The sequence below is a fragment of the Myzus persicae genome, unplaced genomic scaffold (assembly GCF_001856785.1).
Source record: "Myzus persicae strain clone G006 unplaced genomic scaffold, MPER_G0061.0, whole genome shotgun sequence".
NCBI lineage: Eukaryota > Metazoa > Arthropoda > Insecta > Hemiptera > Aphididae > Myzus > Myzus persicae.
Genome location: NW_019100913.1, coordinates 1,413,969 through 1,441,750, shown reverse-complemented (window position 1 = coordinate 1,441,750; position 27,782 = coordinate 1,413,969). Strand labels below are relative to the sequence as shown.

The following is a 27,782-nucleotide window of genomic DNA, read 5'->3' as shown; positions in this document are numbered from 1 at the left end:
ATATATACTCGTAAATGTATATATATATATATATAAATATCATAACATGTAACTGCACGTGAGTCATCCGGTAAAACGATGTCAGTGTCGTCGAGGGTCAACTCTCGTCTCGGCCCTGCGATGTACGCATGCGACGATGATGGCGTTACGCGGCGGTGGCGGAATATTATACGTACTGCAGTTAATGAAAATTAACTGCCGCCGCCACTGCCAACTTCCTCTTGCGCGCCGCCGCCACCCCGGGGCCCGGTGCTGCTGGCGGATCGCGTTTTCTATAATTTAATACCCCGCACACAGCACATCACGCACGCATATATATATATATATGTGTGTGTGTGTGTGTGTGTATAATATAAATATAAATATTATTATTATTACGATGTGATACTGCCGCTGGTCGCCAGACGGTAAATATATTGTTTGTCGCGCCCGGTCGCGATAAATTATTCCGTCAAACGCAATTAGTGGGAAAATGTACAGAAACGCGACATGCGGCTCATCTCCCCGCGTACCTTACTACTCGCATCGCGACCACTGACCTAACCTAGCTCATTGGAATGTTTTCCGCGTTGGACATTTTCGTATGTATGAGGGCCGCATGTCTCACGGAAGATGTGGTATTTGTAATATAGGTATGACGATGAAGAGAAACATTGTAACTAAAATATTATATAGTATAATATAGTATTCATGGATTCCAGAAATGATAAATCCTAAAAATATACTACCTAACTTCTCAGATATGAAGGTCTGAAAGCCCCTTCGAAATTATATATTCTAATAAATATATTTGGAAATCAGTTATAATTCAGTTTTTAACCAACTGCACTTTGATGATGTACGAATGAACCTACCTCCTATAAATCAACTCGTTTATGTTAAAATATAAACATTTTTCTGTTATAGAATTGAAAACTATACCTAAGTATCTTTTATTTTTTAAACTATCGAAACTTCATAGCTTAAAAAAAATCGGGATTTAGTGCTTTTGATTTAGTTTTTATTGGATTTGTATTTGATAACTTTTTAAGGCATTGACTTTTTTTTTTACTTTTGCCAGTTCAATTCTAGTAAGTACTGAAGTAACTTATCGTGTATCCTAGAAAGCAAAACTGCATCACAGTTTAATAGGTGTAGTATATAGGCTATAAAATTTAAATAATCATAATAATACTGAATTATTATAAGTGTTTACTTTTTGTGGGCATTCAAATTAGTAAGTACTATTATTGTTACAAACTGGTTCAAGTATTAAATAGCATATAGGTACCTATAGGCACTTATATATAATACGTTACCATAACATTAATAACGTAATCATTGTAGGCTGGTTATGAAAAAAAAAATATAAATACTGCTGATATACTTAACATATTATATTTATCTTTTTATTCATTAATTAAATTTTTAGCAACATTTTTGTAATTGAGTTTTTAATTGTATGTATTTCTTGTTTCATACACTATTGATCGTGGTTCGTTAATTTTATACCATTTTAAAGAATTTAAATTTTTTCGAGAGGTTTTGTGATGAAGTTCTGATCTATGCATATTGTTGTTTTTGAAATTGTTGGTAACCCATACGTTACCATATATTTGGTCAACGTGTATTATAATATTTTCGATGTAAAAAATTATTCATAGAAAAATTGATGTTTGGCCACAATACCTAAAAAGTATTCAATAATGGATTTCAATACTTAATAACAATTAGAATACTATGACAATTTATAACGAATATTAATCAAGCATTTTAGATTTTAATTTTATTACATACAATATACTACATAAGATTCACGTAATGACGTGTGTGTGTGTCTGTTGAACTTAAATATAAGTTATGATCTGCATGAGCTAATCACGTGCGTGCATGTGCCCACAGTCAAACAAACCATATAATATAATACACGAAGTTTAATAAATATGTGTTTTGTTTGATTTAAGCCAAATGTATATGAGCTATAGTTACTTATATTATTACTAAAACAATAACAATAAAATCTAGTATATAGTTCTTTAGTTCTTCAATTTTCACTCAATAATCATTTCCGGTGTAGTATAGATAACTTTTTAGGCTACAGTACGAATTTGTTTCAAAGCAATTTTAAATACAATACCATAAAATAATTAGTTATACCTATATTACGTCTTATGCAGTATATAAGACACAATAATAATTAATACTATTATATTAATGTCGATAAACATAATTATAAGTGTTTAATAATGTTCACACTCCCGTAAACACATATAATACAATTTGCATAATATGTATATGACGGTATTGCAAAGGGTTTGAAAAAGAAGTATGATAAACATGTTTGATTATCTTAAGTTGCATACTGAAAATTATGTGATGACAAAATTATAAGGGGGCGAAGAAAGTAATCTTTATTTCATGATTGTATTTTGACGTTAAATTATTTTACCAAGACAAACTGAATAAAGCTACACTTAATTTACGGAATTCAAAAAGTTTGAATCCCTTCATATTATTTAAAATACATTAACATTTTACATTAATTGATTTTCATGTATACTTAAAATATAAGTTAAGAATATGGCATGAATAATTTACTAGTTGTACTACACTTTTTATTTGTACGGAAGTTGAGACATTTGAAAATTGTTTGTAAATACCTAAGTAAATGCATTCATAACCTCTGATTTCCAATAAACCCTATCTTAATTTAATAAATACTATCCATCGTATAAAAAGAAAATTGGTCAAGAGGCATTTTAACTTAAATATTATAAAGTAAAAAAAAGAAACAACTAAGAATACAATCAAATCTCCTTTATGGCTATATTTTTCTTAACGAAAATCAACTCTATCAGAGACATACAGAGACTAATAAAAAATAACTGCCAACCAATATGACATCAACGTGATAGATATCTTATTCTAAAAAATTCAACGAAATTAAACAAACTATCACCAATTGGACGCACCTTTTTGAAGGAACATTTGAAATCATTCTCGTCAGTCTTAGAATCGGACACCCAAGCTCTCTCAGTTTTTAATGGCTTGAGAATATCCCATATATAATGTCCGTATCAACATCAAACACATATCAACTGTATACCAAACCATTATAATAATACTGGTACGAATTTAAATGTTCCACGCTCACCCTTAAAGTTTTAAACGATAAGCACAAATTTGAATTTGGACAAATTCTTATTATGTAACTGTATTATATTATAATTGAGTACATGTACTCATATTTTCCCTGCAGAGTAATATCAATAGATATTTTTGCTTGGGCATCATGTCACTTCAAGTTATTTTAATTACCATAATTATATCAAATGAAGTCCTTTTTGTATTTTAGTATAGATTGTATATATATTTTTTTATAAAATTCCGAAGTAAACCCAAGCCGTTATTGTCATTTGCATAAAAATAAATCATTCAAAATGATCTGAACCTGTATGAATTCTAAATGACTTCATAATGTATTATTATATCAGTCATAAAAGGGGACAGCCCTCTCGGCGCATGCATGAATGATAGGACAGGCGTGTATTATATTATTTCGAAGTGTATATATATAACAATAAAATATTACATCGGATAAATTAATTTACATAAGCGGATCTCAGTTAACCAAGTTTGTACTAGTATTCAATTATAAATCCTCAAATCTCAATCCTCCTACATTGCTTTGCCGATTTTCTAAAAAAAATATTGAATCATTTGAAGAGTTATACTTTTGCAGAGTAAGATCTGTGTTTTTTAATGGCTTTTAATTGTACTCTGACCGAAAAACGAACATCGCACTTGACAACACATTTTATTTAAAAAATGTAAAAATTAATACAAATTTATAATATCTGCGGAATACCACAGCTATATTATAGGCGTATTCCGGTTACGATATGATTATTCTCAATTTCTGTTTTTTAAACTTCGCACTAAATGACTCTGTATTAGTATCGAACCTGAGCAAATCTAATTTTTTCATTTTTCAAGATTCTCGTCGCTTTCACTGCAGGGACATATCGTGTACAGACTAAAAGTAACGTGAATATAGGTTAATAGCGAGTATGTAGTGGTACTGTAATAGAAATTTTAACATTCATCCGGGCTTGTTGCTTAATATAGCCGTATATATATATTAGGTATATAATATAATATCGCAACCGGCTCGTAAAGAGGTTATACGGTACGCGCGAGATTTAGCCCATTATGTATAAATTATGTATAAGCACCTACCTACGACGAGTTGCGCAGCGCAAAGTTTTTCGGTCATCAGAGTTTTTAAACAGTTTAGTGGTGACATCAGGTGTGCTTGTACCAGAGACCACTCTGTGCTAATGTGCCTTCTACATCCGCCACCCTTTCCTCACTTATATGGTATGAATACTTATATATATATATATAGTACCCACTTCACCGGCGAGGTTGTTATATTAACACCCGGGAATATTATTATCGTCATTATTATTATTATTATTATTATTATCGTGTACTTAATATACACGCGCGCGAACAAAAGCTATTCGGCATAATTTCGCCGCAGCTCGTCCTCGGCTGGCGAGTTCGGTTGGACGGAAGGGTGAAGGGATGAGGGTGGTGTTTGGATGGTTAAAAGCAGTTCAGGTCGGCGGGACAGGGCGTATAATATTATAATATTATAATATATACAGCGCGAATAATAATAATAACCCGCAAATTCCGTTGTGATTATGGAAAGAGTCTTGATATATAATATCCGCGAGCGTATGCACGATCCTTTGTCGGGCGGGGTGAGATGCTGCGTGAAGGGAGAACAGGCCATTATCAGATTCCTCGGGGAGGGCAAATTATACACACACGCACACACAAACACACACACACACACACACACACACACACACACACACACACACACACACACACACACACACACACACACACACACAAATTATAATATTGCAAGTGCTCGAAAAACGCATATCGTATATACGGTCGTGCACATAATATAAATTTTATGCACTGCCTTCTCTACAAAGAGTATAAACGCGTTCACAAAAATACACTGCCGAACGAGAACGGTCAATCAACGCGCACACGCATATACATAACCTTGTCATGATTATTATTATTATTCGTAGGCGTTAAATTACTCGGGCTAGATTAATTGTATGCAATTCTCCGGGTTTTATATTAACAGCCACCGCTGTTGAACTGATTATATACAGAAACGGGACGGCGTCGTCAGTGTAATATTGTATGTACCTGCTAATATATAATGTCGGCGCTACGCAGCCGCAGTCACGTGATCGTTGTCTTTAAATGTTTGATTGTAATGTTTTTTTAACAAACAACGAAAAAATGTATACATTTGAACGATTTGTCTGACAAACTTCACATTTTAAGTACATCCGAAAAAAATTCCATAACGTTTTCGGGATATCATATGCATTGCAGGAATACATATATAGCGTGCGTATCTATAATATTATACCCACTGTTGTTACAATTCGACGAGATCGTGTAGGTTGAATATTAATTTTTGTACTCTCCATCGATGAGTGATTGTACGATGATAAATAACCATGATACAATAATATATAGTTTTGTAGAGAACAATACGATTTAAATCAAAGCTAAAATACACGACGAGAGCGATTGTGTACCGTGTAGTGCAGTCGTCTTCTTATCAGCGTATTGACGTCTGTTATAGTTTAATATAGTATAGTATAATATAGGAACCCATATAGTTATTGCTCAGACCAAATATTGTGTTAAGCCAGTGTAAATAAAATACGGTGTGAAATGTAGGAGGAATAAAACGGTGCCGCAGTCTATGTGATGTACATTATAAACACAATATTTTACATAGATGCAATGGTTTTATGGCTGTACAGTATTATAATATGTATTTAGTATTATGTCATAGTGATATAAACACACACACATTCACATTCACATACACACATATTATGTGGTGTATACAGGTATACAGAGTTAATGGTATTAATCTGGTGGGATTACGGAAATGCAGACGGTACGGCCACCGTCAACGTCATATTACAGCCCGAAACTACAGTGCATATATCGATAGAATCATAAAATGAAATGGGGGGAAAAAAACAATCATAAAATACTTAATGCTCGTATATTTGAAGATATTCTTGTTATCTGCTGAAATCCAATAAGCAGTTGAACGATTTTAAATTTGGTTTGGATTTTATTGTACTGTATTAGGCAAACATCAACAATTTTGAAGATAATAACAAATCCTAATCCATGTCGTTACACCAAGCTGATAAAACCCACTTAAGACACATACTGATATGTAAAATCGGTGCGGTTGAAAGATCGCCATTCCAAGTTTTATTTCTTTCAAAGTTATTTGGTATAGTGGTATAGTAGGTACTTATAGTTTTTGACGTTGCTCTCGTGTATATTGTATTCGTTTACATATCGCAGTTATGACATAATATGTGTCCAACAAATCTAGACAGGAATAGGTAAAATTATGCATTTCTTAATTTCCTTAGTGGTCATATTATAATTGATCGGACGATTTTCATGGTCCGTATAACTTACGATAATAATGATAACCATGATATAAACATGGTGGTTACTTTACGTGTGTGATCACGCCGCAGATGAAATGAACTATCTATATTATATGCAATATTGTAATATGACGTCGTGGACCTAATATCAGCTAGGGGAAGAGGTCACCTGCAGTTATCGGGGAACCATTTTAGTGGTTATATTTTGTATTCGTTGCCTACTGTTTGTGTGTGTGTGTGTGTGTCCGAGAGAGGGAAAGAGGGAGAGAGAGAGAGAGACACACACACACACACACACACACACACAGAAAGATTACGCGAGAGACATAGCAGAGAGTGAGTGAGATCACGGGAGGTGTAAAAACGATTTACTCTGCAGCAGTGCAGTGTCGGGAAGTTGAACGCGTTTATAAGGGTATGAGTGGAGGGTAGGGTTGGATATATATATATATAGATGGATGGGGTGGGTCTGGTAATGACATACCACCGCCGGTGAAAAAGCGCCAAGGCTGAACCGGGCCGAACCGCGACTGGTATTTGTAATTAAACGCCGACGGACTACGATATAGTGGTTGGACGGGCGGCGAGGGGCGGCCGGCGAGTTCATTTATACACTACACGCGCGACGGCCGAGTGGTGTAATTACTATCGGGTATTCCGCCATTTTTCGCCATGTATATATATACATATAAATGCGGCGGTGGCGGATAGACCATCTCGGGGGCCCGAGATTCCTGTTTCGTCCCTTTTCGAATCCATTTTGTATAATAGAATAATATATTCATCCCGAAGTACATATATATATATATATATAAATTATATATCATAGTAAATATGTGTGAATGTGTTTGTGTGTGTGTGTGAGTGTAAGAAAAGGTGAACTGGCTGATGTATATATATATGTATAATATATGTAGAAACGCTGAAAGAATATTCTAGACACGCAGAAAGCATAGAAGAAAGAGATATAGTCTGCTGTACTGTTGCTGATGCTGCTGATGATCTGCATATTTAATATATACCCTGCCGCCGCTGTAGCTGTATAACTTTCCTTCTCGTGGATCTGTGCGCAAAAGCATGTATAAATTATTACGATTCTCAGATTGAAACTAATTAAATCAGACGGTTAGCCCCGAAATGGTTTTACGTTTCCTTTCTCTCATCCACTCTCTAGCTCTTTCTCTCTCTCTCTCTCTCACTCTCTCCCTCTCTCGTAGAGCACTTTGCCGACTACGTCTTTGATTGTATACACGCGCGGACGTCGTAAAGTCAGATGGTATGGTGTTATATTATAATAGAGATCCACAGCTACACGTGCCTGCCCTGCAGTGAATCCGGAACACCGATTTCCATCTTTTCCTTGATCAAAAACATTTTAAAATTTATTTCTCCAAATTGTCTGCTTTATGCAAAATGTATGCATGTTAATATAAGAAAGATCATTATTGTTATATAAAATGGTTAATAATTACGCATAGTATAGTGAATAACACATTTAAAAATATTTAGGTTGTATTTAATGTTGTACCTACTTATATTCATATTTGAATATTATAAATTATAACTCATAATATTGTCGCATTTTTTTTTCGATAATTTCTCATCGCAATAACAATAATGTTATAATACTTATACTAAGGTGGTTCTTATTTTTGACTTTTCATTATTTGATGCAGTTACCCCTAAATTGTGATCTAATACTCGTAAGAATAAGGTGTGTACAATTTGGGTCATAATAGATCTATATAAATGGGTGCCAACATTTGTTGGCATTTCGCAGTTACATAATTGTCATAAATTATGAGAATAGTAAATGTAATATAATATATCTATTGACGAATATCACTCTACAAAATAAACGAGTCTCTGGTAGTGTGGTGTATGGTTTTAATGGTTAAGTAAAATCGCAGGTAAAAAACATAGAGGAAACTTTTTGACTTCAAAGCAAAAATCTAGGCAATAATATACTTATATAAATAACGTATATAGGTATATCCTATAAATTTAACTCTAGTAAGAAACGATGACAAAAAGTTTAGGTTCTTACATGTATTAAAATCGATCAAAGTATAGTTACGTAGTGGGTTAGGCTATAATATACATTGTATTACAATATGTTGAATTGGTGTCATTTATTGGTTATGACTACGAAAATCACATAATATATTATGATCACTGTGCCATATCGTTAATTGACACTCGTCAGGTTTTCACAGATTTGACATCAAAATAAAACAAAATAATAGTAGGAACATATATTGTATTATTGTATGTGAAACGGAAACAGCATTTTTATAATAACTATAATGATTTAACTTCTTGGCTTACAACGAAATATTGTCGTGACGTTTTCAATGACGTATTTGAAACTCAACGCTAAGCCTACGATTACTTTTATGGTGGTTGTTATTACTAGTTTTATTGTAATAATGGCCGTACTTGATACCAGGCTAGACATTTTATGATACTCTAATTTCTTTCCTATAGAATATACGATTATGAAATAAAAATATATTACGTTCGAAGTAGTCATAAACCGAACTTACCCCCGATGACTGTGAGTAATATTTTATATGAAGTGGATTGACGATGAGAAAGAGAGAGAAAGATAGAGGGTAAAAGAGGGAGGTGATAGAGGGAAGACCACGTGCGATTTCTATACTTTTTGATATGAATTTCGGGACTTGCTGACGATACGTGACGTCGAAAGGATTATATATAAAAGCAGGAAATAAAAATGAAATCTATAATTGATAAAATAGGGATTTACCACAATGGAATTCCAATTACGTACGTCGTTTAAAGGATTATGCGACAGGGCGAAAATTAAAAGCTCCTTGGCCTCCAAACGGCTAATGGCCGTCGGTAACGGCAATAGGGAGACGATTTCGGCAACCACACGTATTATTATATACATATATTATTTATTAACCTACTCGAACGCGCGTGCTTTTTCGACCGTTTGATGTCGTATATTACTGCGAAAGGGGTGTCGTAATCGAACACAGTGTATTATTATTATTTGAGGACATTTAAATATCATTAAACGCGAGAGGGTCGTCGAACGGTATACGAAAAGAAATAATAAACGGCCGCAGGAGAATATATCGTGGAGAATTTGTTTAAAGCCTTTCTAGATCATTACCTCTAGGGTTAAATACTGGGTTGAGTATATATTATATATGTATTATCCATGTGCGTGTGTTGTATATGTATATGTTATATATTATGTACCCTCGACATAATGTCTATATATATATATATATATATACCCTTTTGGATTTGTTACAACAAATCGCCCCCGTGGCCTTTGTGTTTTTGGTCCGGAGGAGTAAAGGAAAATAGAAAAAGAGGGACTCGCTTGCGAACCGATGAATACGGTCGCGATTTTCGAAACAGATGTTTTCTGGGTCATTCGCTCACTCTCCCCCGCACGCCGCCCAACAAATTGCCAACGAGTAAGATTATTCACAGTTTATGTACATTTATACACATACACCCACACACACATACACACATTTATTATACATATATATACACCATACATCTAATTTCAGCACGGGGGTATATAGACTCGGGGAGGGCGCGCAATAACGTTGTATTGTTATCGAATCGATTCGTTCGCGTGCATGGGGTTTGAAACAACTGCAATTAATCATTTCGATTCAAGCGACAAGATCCTAATTACAAATTATTCGCATAGCCCGCGTCTGTAAGTATATTATATTATGCACGTATATACATAGCAATAGTTTCACGACAATCGCGACGTCGCGGGTTTCGGAGGTTGTGACGCGTATGACCGCATGGTGACAAACGCCCGACTGGGTCAGCCGTCGACACTCGAGATATTAGACAATACTTACTTCATCGTTATTATGATAAATGAGTATTGTGTAACAACAATGTGTTCTAAACGCTCGGGTAGTCCATCTTCTTCGCTGGTATTATCCAGTGTCGTCTTCGGTTTCTCGGATTATTAACAACAGGACGGCGGCTAAAACAATCGCTTTTTGAGGGGCAGAAATTATGTAGATAGGCTATATTTTCTAAAATATGAAAATTCTACAAATAAAATATTATGTAGAGAATGCATTTATAAAGTAGTTCGCTTTTGATTTTATTGAAATTATAAATAAAAACAGTTTGGTAGTTCACACCAAAACCATCTATAGATAGGTATTAGGTGCATAATATTATATTCATAACACGATGACCAAGTCATTATCTGCAATGTAAGCTAGGCCTTATTTTTTTTAATTATAAAAAAAATTAAGAAGCCTGCAACAAACGTTTACAACTTATCTCAGTAGATATCGCGAAACAAATAATATAATTTAATATTGTGATAGCATCATCATTTTATTATGTTATATTACACGTATTGCATAATTGTTTGCCGTTTATACATCATTGTCGCGTCTCTTTCAAAGCCAACGAACAACATTACTGTCGTTTTTTTGTAGCCAATCGATCGTGGATTAATATATCACTTCATATTCACACTATAGGTAGGTATTATAATGATTATAATAGTTATTACTATACAAGTTTTATCTGCATAAGTTTATCCTTGAATTAATGCACAAGCTAAATCCAATCCATAGCTCAACTATAGAAAAAAAAAACAGTATTCATTTTCACAGTGATTTATATTATGAACCGATGAGTGGAATCGTCAAATGGTTTTTGTGCTGAGGAATTAACTGAATGAATGTTACAAGATAATGTAATAAGGATCCCATTCGGACACTTGAGTGTTTTCACACTTGATTTTCATAATTGAATTGATTTGAATCCTTACCACTGATTTATCAATACCACGAATGCAATTAAATATAAATCATTAGCTGACTTATGTGTTAAATATATCACTTGAAAATGATTAATAATCACTCTAAAATCACTGTTATTTCCGTGTTTATATAATAGAAATAATATTCAAGGGATTTCTCACGTCCGGGAAAAAATAATTTCAAACAATCGCACTCATTTTGTTGGACAGTTGTACCTGCGTTATTATTCATCAGTAGGTAGTGTATACAATTGTCTGTCAAATACCGAAACAATATTCGAATTCATTGAACACTAAACACATAATATTGTTGTATACGTAGGCACTAGACACAGGTTTGAAGTCGAACGGTAAAAGAAATCATTTATAGTTTATGGTTTTATGATACAAATTGCGCTGTAAATATTATCCGATCGAGTAGTTGTTCGTGTTTACACATCATCTGTCATAAAAATAATCTCATCTATAAATATATTTAACGTATTTGTGACAACAGTCGTAAAATAATTTACAACGTAATGCATACTACGCGTGTAACAGAATAGCATTATGAGCTGCAAACACTTGTCACGTTCGTTCTGCAACAAACGAACAGACAAGTTCAAAATATAAAATATACGACCGACATCGATTAAATATGCATGTATAGAATATAGAGGATTACGCGATCACGTTGTATAGTGCCGATCACTCGTAAATCTAAGACGGATGCGAAAGCAAGTGTCGAGAAATCACTCGATAAAGACGTTCCGGTTGAAAATGTTAAATTCATGATACTTTGTGCCTATTATGGTGTGTGCATCATTCAAGGCGCATAATATTCGTACCGGTGTTCACTCGTCGATAGCGCCGACGAATATAAATATAATATTATATCTAAAGCGTTCACGAAGCATTCATGAATAATCTCGATAGAAAAGAATAAAGAAAAGCGAAAGGATCTCGTATAATATATTATTATTACATAGTTTGTACCCGGCGTGTTTTCACATGGTGTTTTCGGTATAGCGAATCGAAAATGCCCAGGAACGATTTATAATGGCTTGAATGGCAGAAGGGTTCGAGCAACAGCATCGCAACCGATGGTGTACTAGGTGCCCGTCTAATAATAATATGTACTAATATTATAATAATATCAATGTGTTCGAACGCCACCGCCGACAAAGGAGTCTCTGACGTAAATTTTTCAAAGAAACGTCATTATTGTACTATTTTATTCTATTACATTATATTGCGCGCACAGGTGTACACTTTATATTATTATATAGTAATATAGCGTACATATTATTTGTGTTTTAGCTATAGGCACTCGTCGCGTATCTTCAAGTCATAATCGGTAACATGCTGTACATAGAAAGTCGTCGCAGTGACTCAGAAATCGCTATTCGGCTTAACCATTCCCAATATTGCACTGTTGTCATAGCATACTACTATCTGGTAATGATGTTATACGTTTGTCAATATGGTGATTTCCGTACAAACAATCGTATCATGGATTTGTTTTTCAAATGGATATATTATACACAACAATGTAGCACCTACCTATATTGTATGCGTTGAGTAAATTACATGTTGTACTTGACGCGACCGAGTTCAACGATTCAATGATGTATTATCATCGAATGATCGTGTGATTTCAGCTAGGTTTTTTATGGTGAGTGGAGGAGTTGATGGTCGATAATATTGTGAACATTTATTATTTTTGTAAATTATGCCATTTTGAAGTTTAAAAATGAATCGTGTTTCACACTAGTCGTATATTACAAGCGCAGTGCCTACCTAAATACCTAATGCTGGTTTGTGCAACTGAATCATATATAGGTTTATAACCCAATTTTTGTAGAATTGTATAAGCATGACATGTGTTTTAGTGAAATTGGAATCAATATTATTAATTTTATTTGTTATTGTATTATTATCTCGTAACAGTTGTTATTGTCAACTTTAAAAGCAACAACTTTTTTTCTCTATCAATTAATAGTTATTATGTTATGAAGAACCATGACGGTGTGACGAATTTTCTTTTATATGTGTAGTCACCCTTGGATGGGTTTTTACAATAATTTATCTTTAAGGGTGCAAACAATTTGTTGAAATAAATATTATATATTAGTTCTAAATATATCAAATACAACTGTACACGAGTAATCAAATTTATAAAAGCATCAAAATCTGTTTTTTTTTTTCAATTAAACATATTTTGAACAATTATTTTGGCTTAGATTCTTCATTTACGATATTGAAACGGATGAAAGTGTGTGATGTCTGTGTATTGTGACTTAGACTACACATACGATGATTTAAATATAGTGTTTTTGTAGGAACTGTAACTTTTCGTTGATTGGAGATTTTGAGACATAATAGAAAGTCAAATGATGCCCTGCCACCCTGGTACTAAGTCCCACAAAGGTGAAAAGAGATAGATATCTATTTCTTTTCGTCTTTTTTATATTATAATACAAATATTATTATAGATAAAAATCATAGTATAGTAGCTGTGATAAATCGTTTCCACTGTGCGAACGAAAGGTTACGATGCGCCTCTGCCAGAACTAGACATAACATGATAATATGGATATGTAAGTCGTAAGTAGGTAACGATGGTAATAAAAACATAAAAAATATTGGAGCCTGGTGGGGCTCGGTGGTTGGCCTCAGTGACAAACTGGCTCCGTGGTCAAACTTCGGCCAACGTCGCTAGTTCCCGGATGGCTGCCCACACGGGGTTTTAGTGACGAATCCTCGTCCCACTTACACGTGTTCCTCACGTTCCTGCGTTTCTGGATGGACGGTAAAAACAATCGAAAGAGCTTCATAGCGGGAATGAGGTACCTATATCGGACGGATATAATATATCGCACGCGTTGTGGTATCGAATTTATTATAATTTAAATACCGGTTGGTCATTGGAGGTGGGTGGTGGTGCGGGTAGTTTGTGAAGGGGAGAGTGCAACGAAGACAAATAACACACGACAGTCATCTATAATATTATATACGGTTTATTGCACGCGTCGTAAATAATAAAACCACGTGTATGTGTGTGTATATATATTGTTGTATATATATTATTATTACTGATAAAAATTGACGGTTTGTTTATCCTGGCGCGCACGGCAACCGACAGTCGCGGCCCCGGAGTGTGTCGTAGACGTGATGTGTTTGCTTAGCGAGCTATACATATATCTACAACACGCAGAACGTCATGCGACACTGCGACAGGCTGTATATAACGCAATATTTATATTCATATATAAATAGATATATTATTTATACGCTTAGTGCCCGCTCCAGGTATATGCACTGCTGCGACGTTATGATAATTTATGTGTGTGTGTGTGTGTGTGTGTGTGTGTGTGTGTGTATGAGTGCAATCGTATATAATTCGGTGCGGGTATAATTTTTATTTTCATTTTTTCCCAACCCTTCTCGTGTAGTTCGTGCGGCGTATCGGGGACTTAGGGACCGCCGCCCAGACCACACGTCGAGTAAATATTGGCATGAGGGGCACCGCGAGATGGCTGTAATATACGGCAATCTAAACAACGTTAACGATTGCTTCGTTCGTCTATGCGTACCTGTATATTTTGTATTTTGTTATATTATGCGTTGTGCGTGTATATTACAGACAGTGTTTGGTATCGTACACCCGTTCGCCAACTATATAATATTATGCGTTATGCAGAGCCGCCCATCTCCTGTATGATGGGCTTCGGGACTCACATAAATATTTGAATGGATATTAGTTCCCATAGGTTTTATACTTTCAAAATGTTTGCGTAATCATTAGCTTTATAAATGTATAATAGAGCTCTATATAATTAGATCATCTCAGATTTTTGAAACGTGAAAACAAATAGTTTCATTAACTACCTCTTGCCAAATATGAACCATGATAATGTCATGGCTTTCTATACGGCATCATATTGTACGAAATCATGTTTTAAAAATGTTGACTAGAAAACAATTTTTTGTCTGCAGGGACAAACTTTAAGGTGAGAGATACAGTTGATTACGATTTACAAGTACTACATACACAAATTAGCTTTTATGAAATTAAATAAACCCGTTTGTACATTTATTCATGTAGATTGTAGGTACACTATATACTCATATATTATAAAACAATCTGAAAATTATAATTTATAAAGATACCTATGTAGTATAATATATAATACAAGTCCTACTGTGTAAGGGTAGTGATGACTGGTGTTTCGATCAATTTTTCTTTGTATAATAAGTAACTAATAATGCATTGAGTAATTGGCTATGCATATCATAATTTTTTTTTAAAAGATTGTTTTTGTAACTTATATCAATATTCACATTTTAAACCAAATAAACATACTTAGATAATTCCATAAAAACCATAAAAACCATCATATGTTTTGTCTATCTATAAGTGTTTTTATACAGTAAATATAAAATTATTGTGTGCGATTGTTAGTAATCCGTAATCTCAGAAACCACAAATCTTATCGAAACCATATTTACGTACATACGGTTACTATTAATTTTAGTTGGTGTTCTCGTTGATTTTTGGTTTAGTTAAGTACTTCTAAAAAAAATTATTACTTGGCAATACAACATTTTTTTGCTGGGTCAGCTAGTTATTTTAATAAAGATCTATATTTTATTCCGTTTCCAGATTGCATAAAGTTCGGCATCAGTCGCCTGGTGGAAAAGTTCAACGACAGCCGTTCGGCTTACGACACATCGTACGCTGCGAACAACAACAACAACATCACCAAAAGCCTCAATGTACCGGATATCGATAACCGTCGGGGACCTGGTGACGATGACGACGACGAACGGGAAGTGAAGAGCGGCCGATGCGCTAGGGAGTCATCCCGGAAGATATGGTCACCGGTGAGGAGTTCGCCATCGCCGTCCTCATCGTCCGAACTAGACGTGGAGAGCCGGTTGGCGTCACCGGACATCGACGTGACCAAATGCGGTACCACCCCTCCTCCACCAGAGCAGCCCCCTCAGCCCATCGTATCTATGGTGCAGGTGACTGCCCGCAAGCCGCCGGTAACCGCCAAGAACTCTGAGGCGTTCAGTGTCAGTGCGCTGCTCAAGCCAGACGCGCCCCGCACTATTAGACATCCGTTCAACCACCATCACCACCACCATAACCAGCAGCAACAACACCATCAACAGCACCACCAACAGCACCACCATCAGCAGCAGCAGTCGCCAGCTATAACAGCCGTGGATACCATATCGGTAACGAGATCACTGCTGTACCCTGCCGTCCAGTTCCCGGACCTGATCAAAGACACCCGGAAGGAAGTGCACCTGCACCCGTCCGCAGCCAACACTCTGCTGCAGAAACACTTTTCCGGTTTCAGCTTTCACCCGCACTTCTATTCGGCCGCCAACATGTTGAACCCGTCCAGCGGTTCACCTGAGCACGGCGGCAACGGCGGCTGCAGTGGCGGCAGTGGTGACCCTCACACCGATAACAATCACAACTTGCTCACCAGCTCGTTGTATCTGAGTCTGGGCGCTGTCCAGGCAGCGGCCGCCGCTGCTTTTGTCCATCCTCTGTCCTCAACGGGTAAGTCAACGATATAATTATAATAACTCAATTACAAATTCTCTACATAATTGTATTTCTTAATCCCTGTACTATAGGGCCTACATAGTGTTCCGTGCGTTTGTGACGGTTAGAAATATTTTTTTCCATCGTTAGTGCATTCAATTAAAAGTAGAAAATGCTCAATGCTTTTCTTAAAAAATGGGAAAAACAAACAAAAGTTACCGACAGTAAACGGGAATATGATAGATGTATTTTTGTTTCATAATTCAAAAAGGAATAAAATACAAATAATATTGAATAGAGGCGATCATTGGTATTCTCACAAAAGTACCCAACTGTCAAACTTTCATGGTTTTAAATTTTTTATAATTTGAATTGTTTAATACAAATGTTTATATGAAAACTAAATTTATTCAAAGTTATGAGTTGAAGAAACAGTTGTTATAAAATAACGAAAACACTGTAATTACATATTGTTTTATATGAAGAGAACCATAAACTATATACACCTTCTTTGATTAAATGTGTCTCATTCACTCCGTAGTTAACAGTTAAAATAAAAAATTGTAATTGTAGTTTTTGTCTATATTGCTTCGATTGGTAGTAATTTTTTGGTTTATTAGGTATCAATTAAGAGAATATTATAGCTATAAGCAATTATAAATAAATAGATAGAAATTATTATTGCTCCAATGAAATGTTTGAAATTGTTTGTACGATGTACCTCTAATATGTCATTATCCATAATTTATGTGTGTGATTAGTTATTACTTATTAGTATGAGGGTTGCTGACGTATTATCGTGGTCGTTGATTAGGAAATAGAGGGAAGGGTTCTAGGAAATGACCTTGGCGCCACAATGTGTTCACTTGTAAATTGAATAGTCACAATATAGTTTAATTGCAGAACATATTTGTACTATTAGAAAGTTTCCAAATCAATGGAATAATTGAATACATCATACTGCACTTTAAAAAATACATTTTATTAAATATCAAAAAATATGCCTATACCATACAATGAAAGTAACAATTTAACCTATAGTCAATACATTTTACTCAGGAAGTTATTTTTTTACCGAACCATTTTCGATTCCATATTTGCGTATTTATATGTATATATATGTATGTTCAAATTAGGAACAATACACAATATATTTATTGTAAGTTTATATTATTTATTGGTCAACATTTCAGTTTTGAGTAGAAAAATAATTAAATTATTTTCCTTCCATTACATAATAATATATTATAGGTAGTTCACGATGTTTACAATTAACGCAGGTTGACGTATTTCATATAATTTTCCGTTTTTCGTACATCTAATCCATACCCAACCTTAAATTATTATGAATTTATAACTAAATAATTCTCCCTTCACATTTGGAGGCTGACAAGACGTACCTTAGTTCAAAACCTTTTTTTTTCAAACTATGCCAAGACTATTGTCTATGCTAGACTATACTCTAATATCCAACCATACATTGATCGATTGAAATAGTTCACTAACAACAACTGTCAACATTTTTCTTTTTTTTATCCATAAATCATAATTTAATTATTAATTCATGTGATACTCTTTCGCCAAAGCTGAGACAAAATATGCCCCCTTTGTTACCTCAACCTAACATCATCATCATGAGAAGTGTGTTAAACATTATGATCGTGCGTGTGTCATGTTGTAGGCATGAGTTCACCGGCGGCCAATCCGTTCCACTCGTCTGGCCAACAGCAGACTTCCGGCGGTGTGGTGGTGCCGCACCCGTCGGCCGAGGACATGATGAAGTTGCGTCAGCAGTTCGCGCCCGGCGCCAATCAGCCGCTGGCCGCAGCGCCACCGACTGACCCCGGCGGCCACATGCGACACCACCACATGTTGATGCGAGGCTCCGTCTTCGGCGACGTGTACTCGTGCATCAAGTGTGACAAAATGTTCCCGACGTCCCACGGTCTGGAGGTGCACTCCCGGAGGTCGCACAATGGCAAGAGGCCGTTCTCGTGCGAGCTGTGCAACAAATCGTTCGGTGCCGAGATAAGCCTGAACCAACACCGGTTAGTCGTGTCCGACCCGTTCTATATCGTTATCATATTTTGTAATAATTATAAAATATTGTGTTCTACATTTCAACCAGACTGTCTCCATAATCATCAATATCGCCCTATAAAATATAAGATTTTATGACACAGCCACCGACTTTTATTTTAAATAAATATTATTGAGCAATGAAAACTTTACATGGATTTATCTACAGCAAACAATTTTTTATTCATCACAATTATTTGAGCTTAAGTCTTCCAATTATGAGTTTTTTATCAATAATAAATGTTTAATCAATATTAATTACTATAGCCATGTGATAGGTATTAATAATATTTGAAAGTATAAAACAACAAACATAGGAACCTAAAATATATGAAGAATTAAAAATATTTAATGTCCTCAATAATTTGTAAATTTGCCTTCAACAATTTAGATTTTGTAAATTAAAGACGTACCTATATGAAAAGCATGTCCGTGAGATGAAAGAAATGTATTTAATTAGAATTTCAGCATGATAAATCATTAAATCCATGTCTTATAAATGTTTATATTTTGTTGATCAAATAAAAAAGTAATGTATATTATAGTTGTATTTTAATGAGAAATTTGAAAAAAAAATAATAAGCATACTGTTCACATGATAATACTCGTATTAATATATTATACGTATAACAAACACACCAATAAATTTAATTCTATTTAATTTCTTCTCTTGACAATAAAACATAACTACTTCAATATTAATCAAGTCACCGAATTTCGTTGATTTATTATTAATTGTTTGAAAATAGACATTTGCGCCGTATTGCAGTGTTGTGGATATAATTATTGACGTTCAATCACAAGCCCAAAACACTGCTTGTATACTAACGCACCTTTGCCTATAATATGTCGACAAATATACTTTTCGAGTTTAGATAAATCTCGTTTGTTCTGATTCTCTATATACACTTGTTAACAATTATAACGTCAACTTAAAAAATATTATTGCTTCATTATTTTATCATACTGTACTCGGTTGCCGTCTTTTTCAGATGGCTCTGTTGTCGTCGATCGGCGCATAACGTAGAAAAACTGTTTGAATGCAAACAGTGTGGTAAAACGTTCAAAAGATCGTCCACTCTTTCTACGCACTTGCTGATCCACTCAGACACCCGACCATATCCATGTCAGTTTTGCGGAAAACGGTTTCATCAGAAATCCGACATGAAGAAGCACACTTACATTCACACAGGTAAGGGCGTTTTTTTTTTAAGGCATTAAGATTGATGTCGTATAATATATAGGTTAGGTCTGCCGTGTTTAATGGCTATAAAAAACTATAAAGTGTATAAAGTATTATTGAACGCATCAACGCGAGGGTTCGTTTTTGATGGGATAACTTTGGCCAACTAATTTGTCGAGAAAACGGAGGGTTCCTTAAAGGCCCGTCACTGTAATCCTTTTCCTTTGACAGCCATTAAAACGAGTCAATTAGATCAACAAGCCAAGACGACGGCTGCGTTCCAATTTTCCTCTCCGCCGTCGCTCGTTTCGTGTTTTAACATGTTGTCGCCCCCCTCGCACTTTAATATTTGAAAACCTCTCACTTGCTCTATCTTTCTTCACTCGCGCTCTGTTGGTCGCTCTCTCTCTCTTTCTCTCTGTTCCCTATCCGTGCATAAATGTGTATACACCGACGACAAAGTTGCGTCCTCTCTTCAAGTCCTTGGCGGTGTCACCGGTCAAACGACGACCGGGCGGAGTTGTAAATTGGAAACAATTACGTAATGGTGGTGGGCGCGACGCACTGCAGCTAGCTATTATAGTTGTGCCGTATATTTATAGGACGGCGGAGAAGGAGTGATGGAGATAAACGCACGGTCGAGAGAGAATAACGTCTCTGCTTTATATTATATATAAAACGGCATACCGGAGGGTTGATACTTATACTGATTAATTGCTAAACAAGACGGCTGCTGTCGGGGCATAAGTCTTGCGGAAAAGATCGTCCGGACGCTATTAATTGTTACCCCCCCCCCCGAGTACCGCTAAACCGCTCGCACCACACCGCACCATGCCGACATGCAGTACCCTCCGCGTAAACTGTTCCGCATCACCGGCGTCCCTTGTCCAGGTGAATTATTCTGCTAATTACTCGTTAAGAGGTCGCCTGACGTTTAACAGTAAATAGTAACAATAATAATCGTTGAGAATTTCGGTGGAATATTGCAGTAGGCTTGTTTTAAATGGATCGTTTTTTTATTTTATAAAAGAAATACATATTATATTGCCCTCATTTTTGCATGTTCTTTAAAAGCCTTAAAAATAATAATTACGACTGTAGACAACAATGAAAAAATATCGACCCAATATAATTATATGTGCAAAAATTATGAAAAAACTAAATATAATAAAAGGATAAAAATTAGTTATTATTTTATGTTTCTTTAAAAAAAATTATTTATCTCCGTTTCATAGACGAAATAGATATATAATTTATGCCCTGTGTATGAACAATCATAGTGTGTGTGTTTACATTGTGCATAAGCAAACAAATACCCCAAATTATATACATATGTATTATGTATACTACATCGACTGACATTATTTAAAAAACATCCAAGCGTGTTTCTACGTTGGTATATAATATTATCCCTACACGGTACACGCAATGATATATTATGATATCGTTCATTTGTAAGCTGGTAATACGTAGGTAGGATATTAAATTATTATTATGATATGCAAAGACGACCTTTCAGGGCATTTAACAACCTAGAATATTATGTTTCTATACAGAAATATAAGTAAACATTTCAATAATCTATATAATAAAAAAATAATAATAATAACAACTCTTAAGGATATTCCGATTGACCCTTGTTGTATACGAACACGAACAACATAAAGAAGTTATAAAGGCTTGTGAAACACGGACTCGACCTCTGAATATTTTAACAACTATAAATAATAATTTAAAATTACATCAATGTTTTTACATGTCGTTTTATATAATATTGTAAGTGAGTACCTACAGCAACATTTCTATCATTATTTATTTTTAATTAGTTTTAAATAAAAATAAGTAGGTATTTAGGTACAAATGTTTCAACCGTCTTATATAATTGTGTTTTTATAGGATTAATAATAACCAATAACAATTATTTTAATGTAGGTTTACCTAAAGCAATAGTTCATACAAAAATACGTTCAGTTTTTACAATCCTCCGATGATTTTGTTTGTAGATTAGATACAGGTATGAGTTTAATATTATAATCAGATTATTTATCACATGTTTATGCATAGTATGTCATTTTCCTACTATGATATAACTATAAACTAACATTAACTATTCAACTTAATCATCTAATCTTCCAAATGAGTATACATATAGGTACTAATATTATGATATAGGTATTTTTATTTTGCGGTTGAATAATAAATTATGTATGTTCAATAAATTTCAAAAATGAAATGGTTTTTTTTTTAATTTTTGAGAATTTTTTAATTTCTTGGGTGTAAGGTTATTGTAATGAGTGAAACTAAAATAAAATGAATATAGTTATATATTACTAGACAGAACAATACCTAAAAAATAATTCAATTAATGGAATTCGGTATGAATAGGTCGAACAATAAATGTATCAAAGATCATAGATTTTTTCTTGCTCAAAAAGTAATTTATTAATTTAATGTTTAAAAGAATATGTATACATTTATTTTTTGTTTTTATTTTTATTGGAGTGTTCGCATTTTACTGTCACGAGGGTTCTCTTTACACATCCAATTAAAACGAGACGGAAAAAAACTGCTAGAATTAAAAAAATATATATGTATAGGTATATGTATACTCTCTGAGGGGAACGTGAAAAAAAATAAAGGAAATTAAACAAGAGGGCAAATCTCCGGTAATTCCGGAAAAAAAGTTCTCTCGCACTTGACCGACGCGTGTTCGGGTCGGAATTTTTTTCCTTTTTAATTTCCTGAAAGTGGGTCCTTACTCCTTATACAAATTCAGTTGATTAAAAAATGAATTAAGAAGAATACAAATTTATTTTTGGGTCAAAGAAAATAAAAAAAACTGGTTGAAAACACCAAGTCGTCAGCCCTCGACGTGCCGCTACCTATATGACTATAAAGGTACTCATTTATATGGCACGCCAATAATGAATTATTTTAAAGATAATACAATAAATAGACCAACAAAATTGATTTGATTGGATTTTTCTCAACCTCACAATATGACACATGGCACATGCGCACGCATAACTGCTAGCTTATATATATCCCACATGGCCACATCTACTCGAGATTTCATCTGGCCTCTATAATTTATCGTACAATTGCCCCAAATCGAATCTGCGATTACTTTCCAATGGACGATTGTATTTTAATGCACCATTTGTCTTTTTTTATCGAGTTAAAATAAACTTACTAAAAACGACTGTCGCTCGATCGATTTAGACTTTGAGAGTACGTCGCATTCGGTTTTTATAAACTTGATAGTTCCTATGGTCGATAAAGGTATCATAGTATTCCGTATTTCCGTAGGTATATATAATTAAGTTTCTCATAGATAATGTCCGACGCCTGACTGATATTAAATTTAACAGTGGATTTTAGCTAATGACAACTTTTTAGACTTCAGCCAATCAGCTACCTATTCAAGTGATATATTTAGAAGAGTTATATATTTTATAGCAGCCGATACAATTTACGTTATCCAACCACTATTGGCTAAAGACCAAAAGAACTATAGCTCTACATAAATATATAAACAAGAAATTATTACAGGCTACAGCGAGACTTGAGTTATTTTTTCATTATTATTTATACTAATTTTTATAATTCTTAGAAATTTTAGAAGTAAATACTAATTCAACTAGCTTAACTAATTCAAGGTGACACATTAGTCTTGGAAAAGTTTCAAATCTTAACTCAATGAACTTACAATTTTCCAACAGATACTCCTATTTATGATACCTGTAGATTTTTTACGATCGATTTCGAATTCAATTCAGATTTGAAATGTCCTATAAGGATTTTTATTTTGTGTGACACGCCGTACGTATCACACACGTATGGTGCGTAGGCCGATAAATAAATTTGCTCTTTCCGGTGGCGCCGAGTGAGAAAAAAGCCCGAGTCGGCGTGATGAACGTTTAGTGCGGCTAACGGTGCTAAACGGCATAGGCGTACGTTTAACGATCGTTTAAGTATATTATACGGTATCAAGCAGTTTAGAAGTAAAGCCAAGTATTATCACTGTAATCGGTGTGGTACCATAACACTGCAGTCGGGCCGCGTACACGTACACACGCTGTGCTCGCGTGTTGGTGTTAAACCACTGCCGCGGGGAAGTTTGTTGGCCGGGATTATCCTTGAAATTCATTCCCGGGGATTATATGTTATTATATATAAGCGCCGTGTGGTGGCGGGGATCTGCGGACGGCAGTACCGCGATAGCGTATTTATATCCAATTTCCCATATTAAACCGTGTAATACCGTCGAAATTTAAACAAATACGCTGTGATACAATCTAATGATATTCCCCGACATACCTTTATGAATCTGGTTTTCCGCCAAGTATGACATTGTATTTTATATGATCTAGCTATTAACGTTTTAAGATAATTTCAAAGATAGTTTCTGCGTCTTTCTAGTATACCTATTATCTATACTGGAAAATATGCAAGCAAATGTATTCTAATTCGATTCACATATAATTAATATAAATTTTGTTTAATTTTTTGTTAATATTAAGTACAATATGTTACCTGATAATGTGATAATGTGACAAATTGAATACGGGCAAATGCTTATAGAAAAACTTGCGAAAATCACCGTCACAAAAAGAATATATGGTACCCAATTATAATCTGGGTAAACCGATCTCTGGTTCTCGCTACTTGGTGTAAAAAACCCAATTCATAAACTTATATATTATTGTTCTTTAAATAATTATATTATATTATAGGGTGTAATACGGTATAATAATCCTAATCGATTAGGATGATATAATATGACATGGGTGAGAGGTGCGCTTGCTGTATAGAAACCCGGTTTGTTCATACGAAATTGGAAAAATAATAATAATATCAGTAATAGTATTATATCGCGTTTCCACACAAACTTTTAATGCGATGAAAACGAAAATTGATCATATTGGCATGTCGTACGATGTATTATGTACATAAAACCAAAAAAACAATCGTATAGTTTTAATCGAAAAGCAACTCCGTGTGCACTTGCTCTCGTTGTTTGTCTTATATCCGTACATTGAGTTCTAATGAAAATGTTTTCGTGCGTCGACAATAATATATATACGATGCAATATTATAAGGTCTCGAGGAAAGTCGTCGAAACTTCACCACGCCGGTCTGCACTTGTACTAATATATATATATATATAAACACTACCGACGATGACAAAACGTTTCGAGTGGTTGAGGGAAGGTACTATATGTGTATACCTGCTGTGGAAAACTCAAGGAAGTAGATATATGTACTGCGGTTGGCGGTGGTTGGTCGTGGTTTTGCAGAGTAAATATAATACGCGTATAATAAACCGAAACGAAAGGTTCTGTCAAGAGATCGGGTGAAGAAGTGTGTTATGCCACGGGTGGTGTATGGGTGGGAGTGTGGGTAGAGAAATAACGTGTGCGTTTGTGTGAGCGTCTACCACCAGTAGAGGTACCTATACATATATATGATGCGGCGGCGGCGGTACGTAACAGTTGCAGTAGAGAGTCTGTCCGAATCCATTTAGAGTGAACTGAAATAATATTTTCGTAAGCAGCTTTGCTCGAGTGGCGAGCGGCGGGGGAGTAGGCGGCCACTTTAATATATAATCCCTTGCGCCGTATACACGCAGACGAACCTCATCGCGTCCCTCGAAAACCTCTCGTCGCCGCCGCACCCGTAAACCGCCGCCATACATAAACACGCGTGAGTGTGCGCTCGCCGGGTCTTTGGAGAGCCTGCACTGCCGTCGGTACATAACAGCCGCCGGAAAACACTTCGCGAAAGCGGCGGCGAGTAGATTGATTTTAGTAAACCTTCTGCCAAACTTTAACCTCCCGCTCTCCGCTCCGCGACGGGCGCGCGCGCACGAACTCACATCACGCGCCGCCAGTCAGTACCTGCTAATCAAATTACGACGACCCGTGCGCGTATATACTTTTGGGGCGTATCTCTCCTCTCGTCCTCCCGCCGTCCACCGCCGCCGTATACTGCCGGCGCGGCAAACTCGGCCCACCTGACGCCGCCGCGCGCGGTTTCCCGCGTCCTACGCGTATATATAGGTATTGCGCGTGCCGCCGCCGCCGCGAGCTCTTTTTATTCACCGTCGGCTTCGGTGCCCATCGCCCCGCAACTCCTCCCGGCCACTCCTCCCCCTTTTTCGCCCCCCCTTCTCTGTCCACCGTATTTCTCACATTTCCTTTTTTTTTTTTTTATCGTTCCTTTTACGTTCTTTTTTTCGGCCGCCCGGCAAAATCTCGTTACCGATAACAATCTCACTTTAACCGACGCCGTTCAACGTAGCCATATATATACGCTATTACGATGCGATTCAACACACACACACACACACACACACACATACACACACGTGCGCGCGCGCACATATTATACATGTATATGCGGGGACCCGACTTTCTACTGCGTCGATTTTGGGGTGACGTCCTGACTTTGTTGTGCAGCTGCAGGTTTTATTCCGACGTTCATTTTTATTATTATTTTGTTTTGTTTTTATCCTACGAACGTGTGTAAGGGCCCCGAGAATCGCAATGGCCGCGATTCTCAGAATAATGATAAAAAAAAAAAGAAGGGTGTATATGCAACGTTATATGCAAATAAGTTTTAAAACATTGAAAATGTATTCTATTCTCCTGCTGGATGTACGATTGTTATGCAATATATTAACTTTATTATAGATATTTCAATTTCAGTTCAATATATTACATAATATATTTAATAATATTTAGGGTTGTAGGAATAATAATAATAATAATAATAATAATAGTGTCCATACGATAAATATTTTTTATAGTTTTATAAGTTGAGTAACCGTACGTTTCCTCGGCCATATCCGTAATGAGGACATCTCTCCTAATGCAATGAAACATGCAGATTTTATATTTGTTATATGCACCAAAGAAGGTGCTAACAGTTCTCTATCACATTACAAATTATTAATACACATATTATATCCTAGGGCAATACATCAAAATGTATATCATTTTTTACATTCAAACTGTTGTCATACGATTACTTATCATGATTATTAATGATAAAATTGATTAATAGTGCAGGTAATAGGTTTACATCTCGAATTTGCACGTCCACTTAATAATTTAATATTATATGATCATAATTGACCAGGAAATTATGTAAAAATCACTACAACAGACGTAGTGGTGAAATATGACGTGTTTATTATAAAAAATATAAAACCCCAGAATCGATTTACCAATCATAATATTATGTATAAAGACAGGTTCACTGCTACTTCGTCAGTCGTGTCCAAAAGTTGAACTTGACCCAACTCTAAAAATGCCCTGGTAGATCATGGTTAGAGATCGATACCTGACCAATCAGAATACGCTTAATGCCACAGAACACGACAGATGACGTAGCTGTGAACCCGGCTTAATACTAACACATGGCCCGTGGTAACAGTGTGAGTAAAATGTCGGTTCAATAAAAAAATAAAACGCGATCATTATACGGCGACCTACGCGTATAATATAACAACAACAATAATATAATATAACATAATACAACATTATATTATTATTTTTATTACTCACTGTCGCGTATATAGTGTTTGTGAGAGGGACAATCGACAGCCACGCCAGTAAAAAAACGACAAGTATATTATTATTATTATTATTATATTGTTATTAT

The 27,782-nt window shown here is 35.2% G+C and overlaps 1 protein-coding gene across 1 annotated transcript in view; it reads left to right on the top strand.

Moving 5' to 3' along the window:
* The window catches only part of LOC111026771 (zinc finger protein ZIC 5-like), a 56,780-nt gene that overhangs the window by 9,399 nt on the left and 19,599 nt on the right, over positions 1-27,782 (top strand). The window contains exons 2-4 of the mRNA XM_022304907.1: positions 15,953-16,867; positions 18,534-18,900; positions 19,924-20,123. Of these exons, the coding sequence (XP_022160599.1) occupies positions 15,953-16,867; positions 18,534-18,900; positions 19,924-20,123 (1,482 nt within the window). The remainder of the gene's footprint in view (positions 1-15,952; positions 16,868-18,533; positions 18,901-19,923; positions 20,124-27,782) is intronic.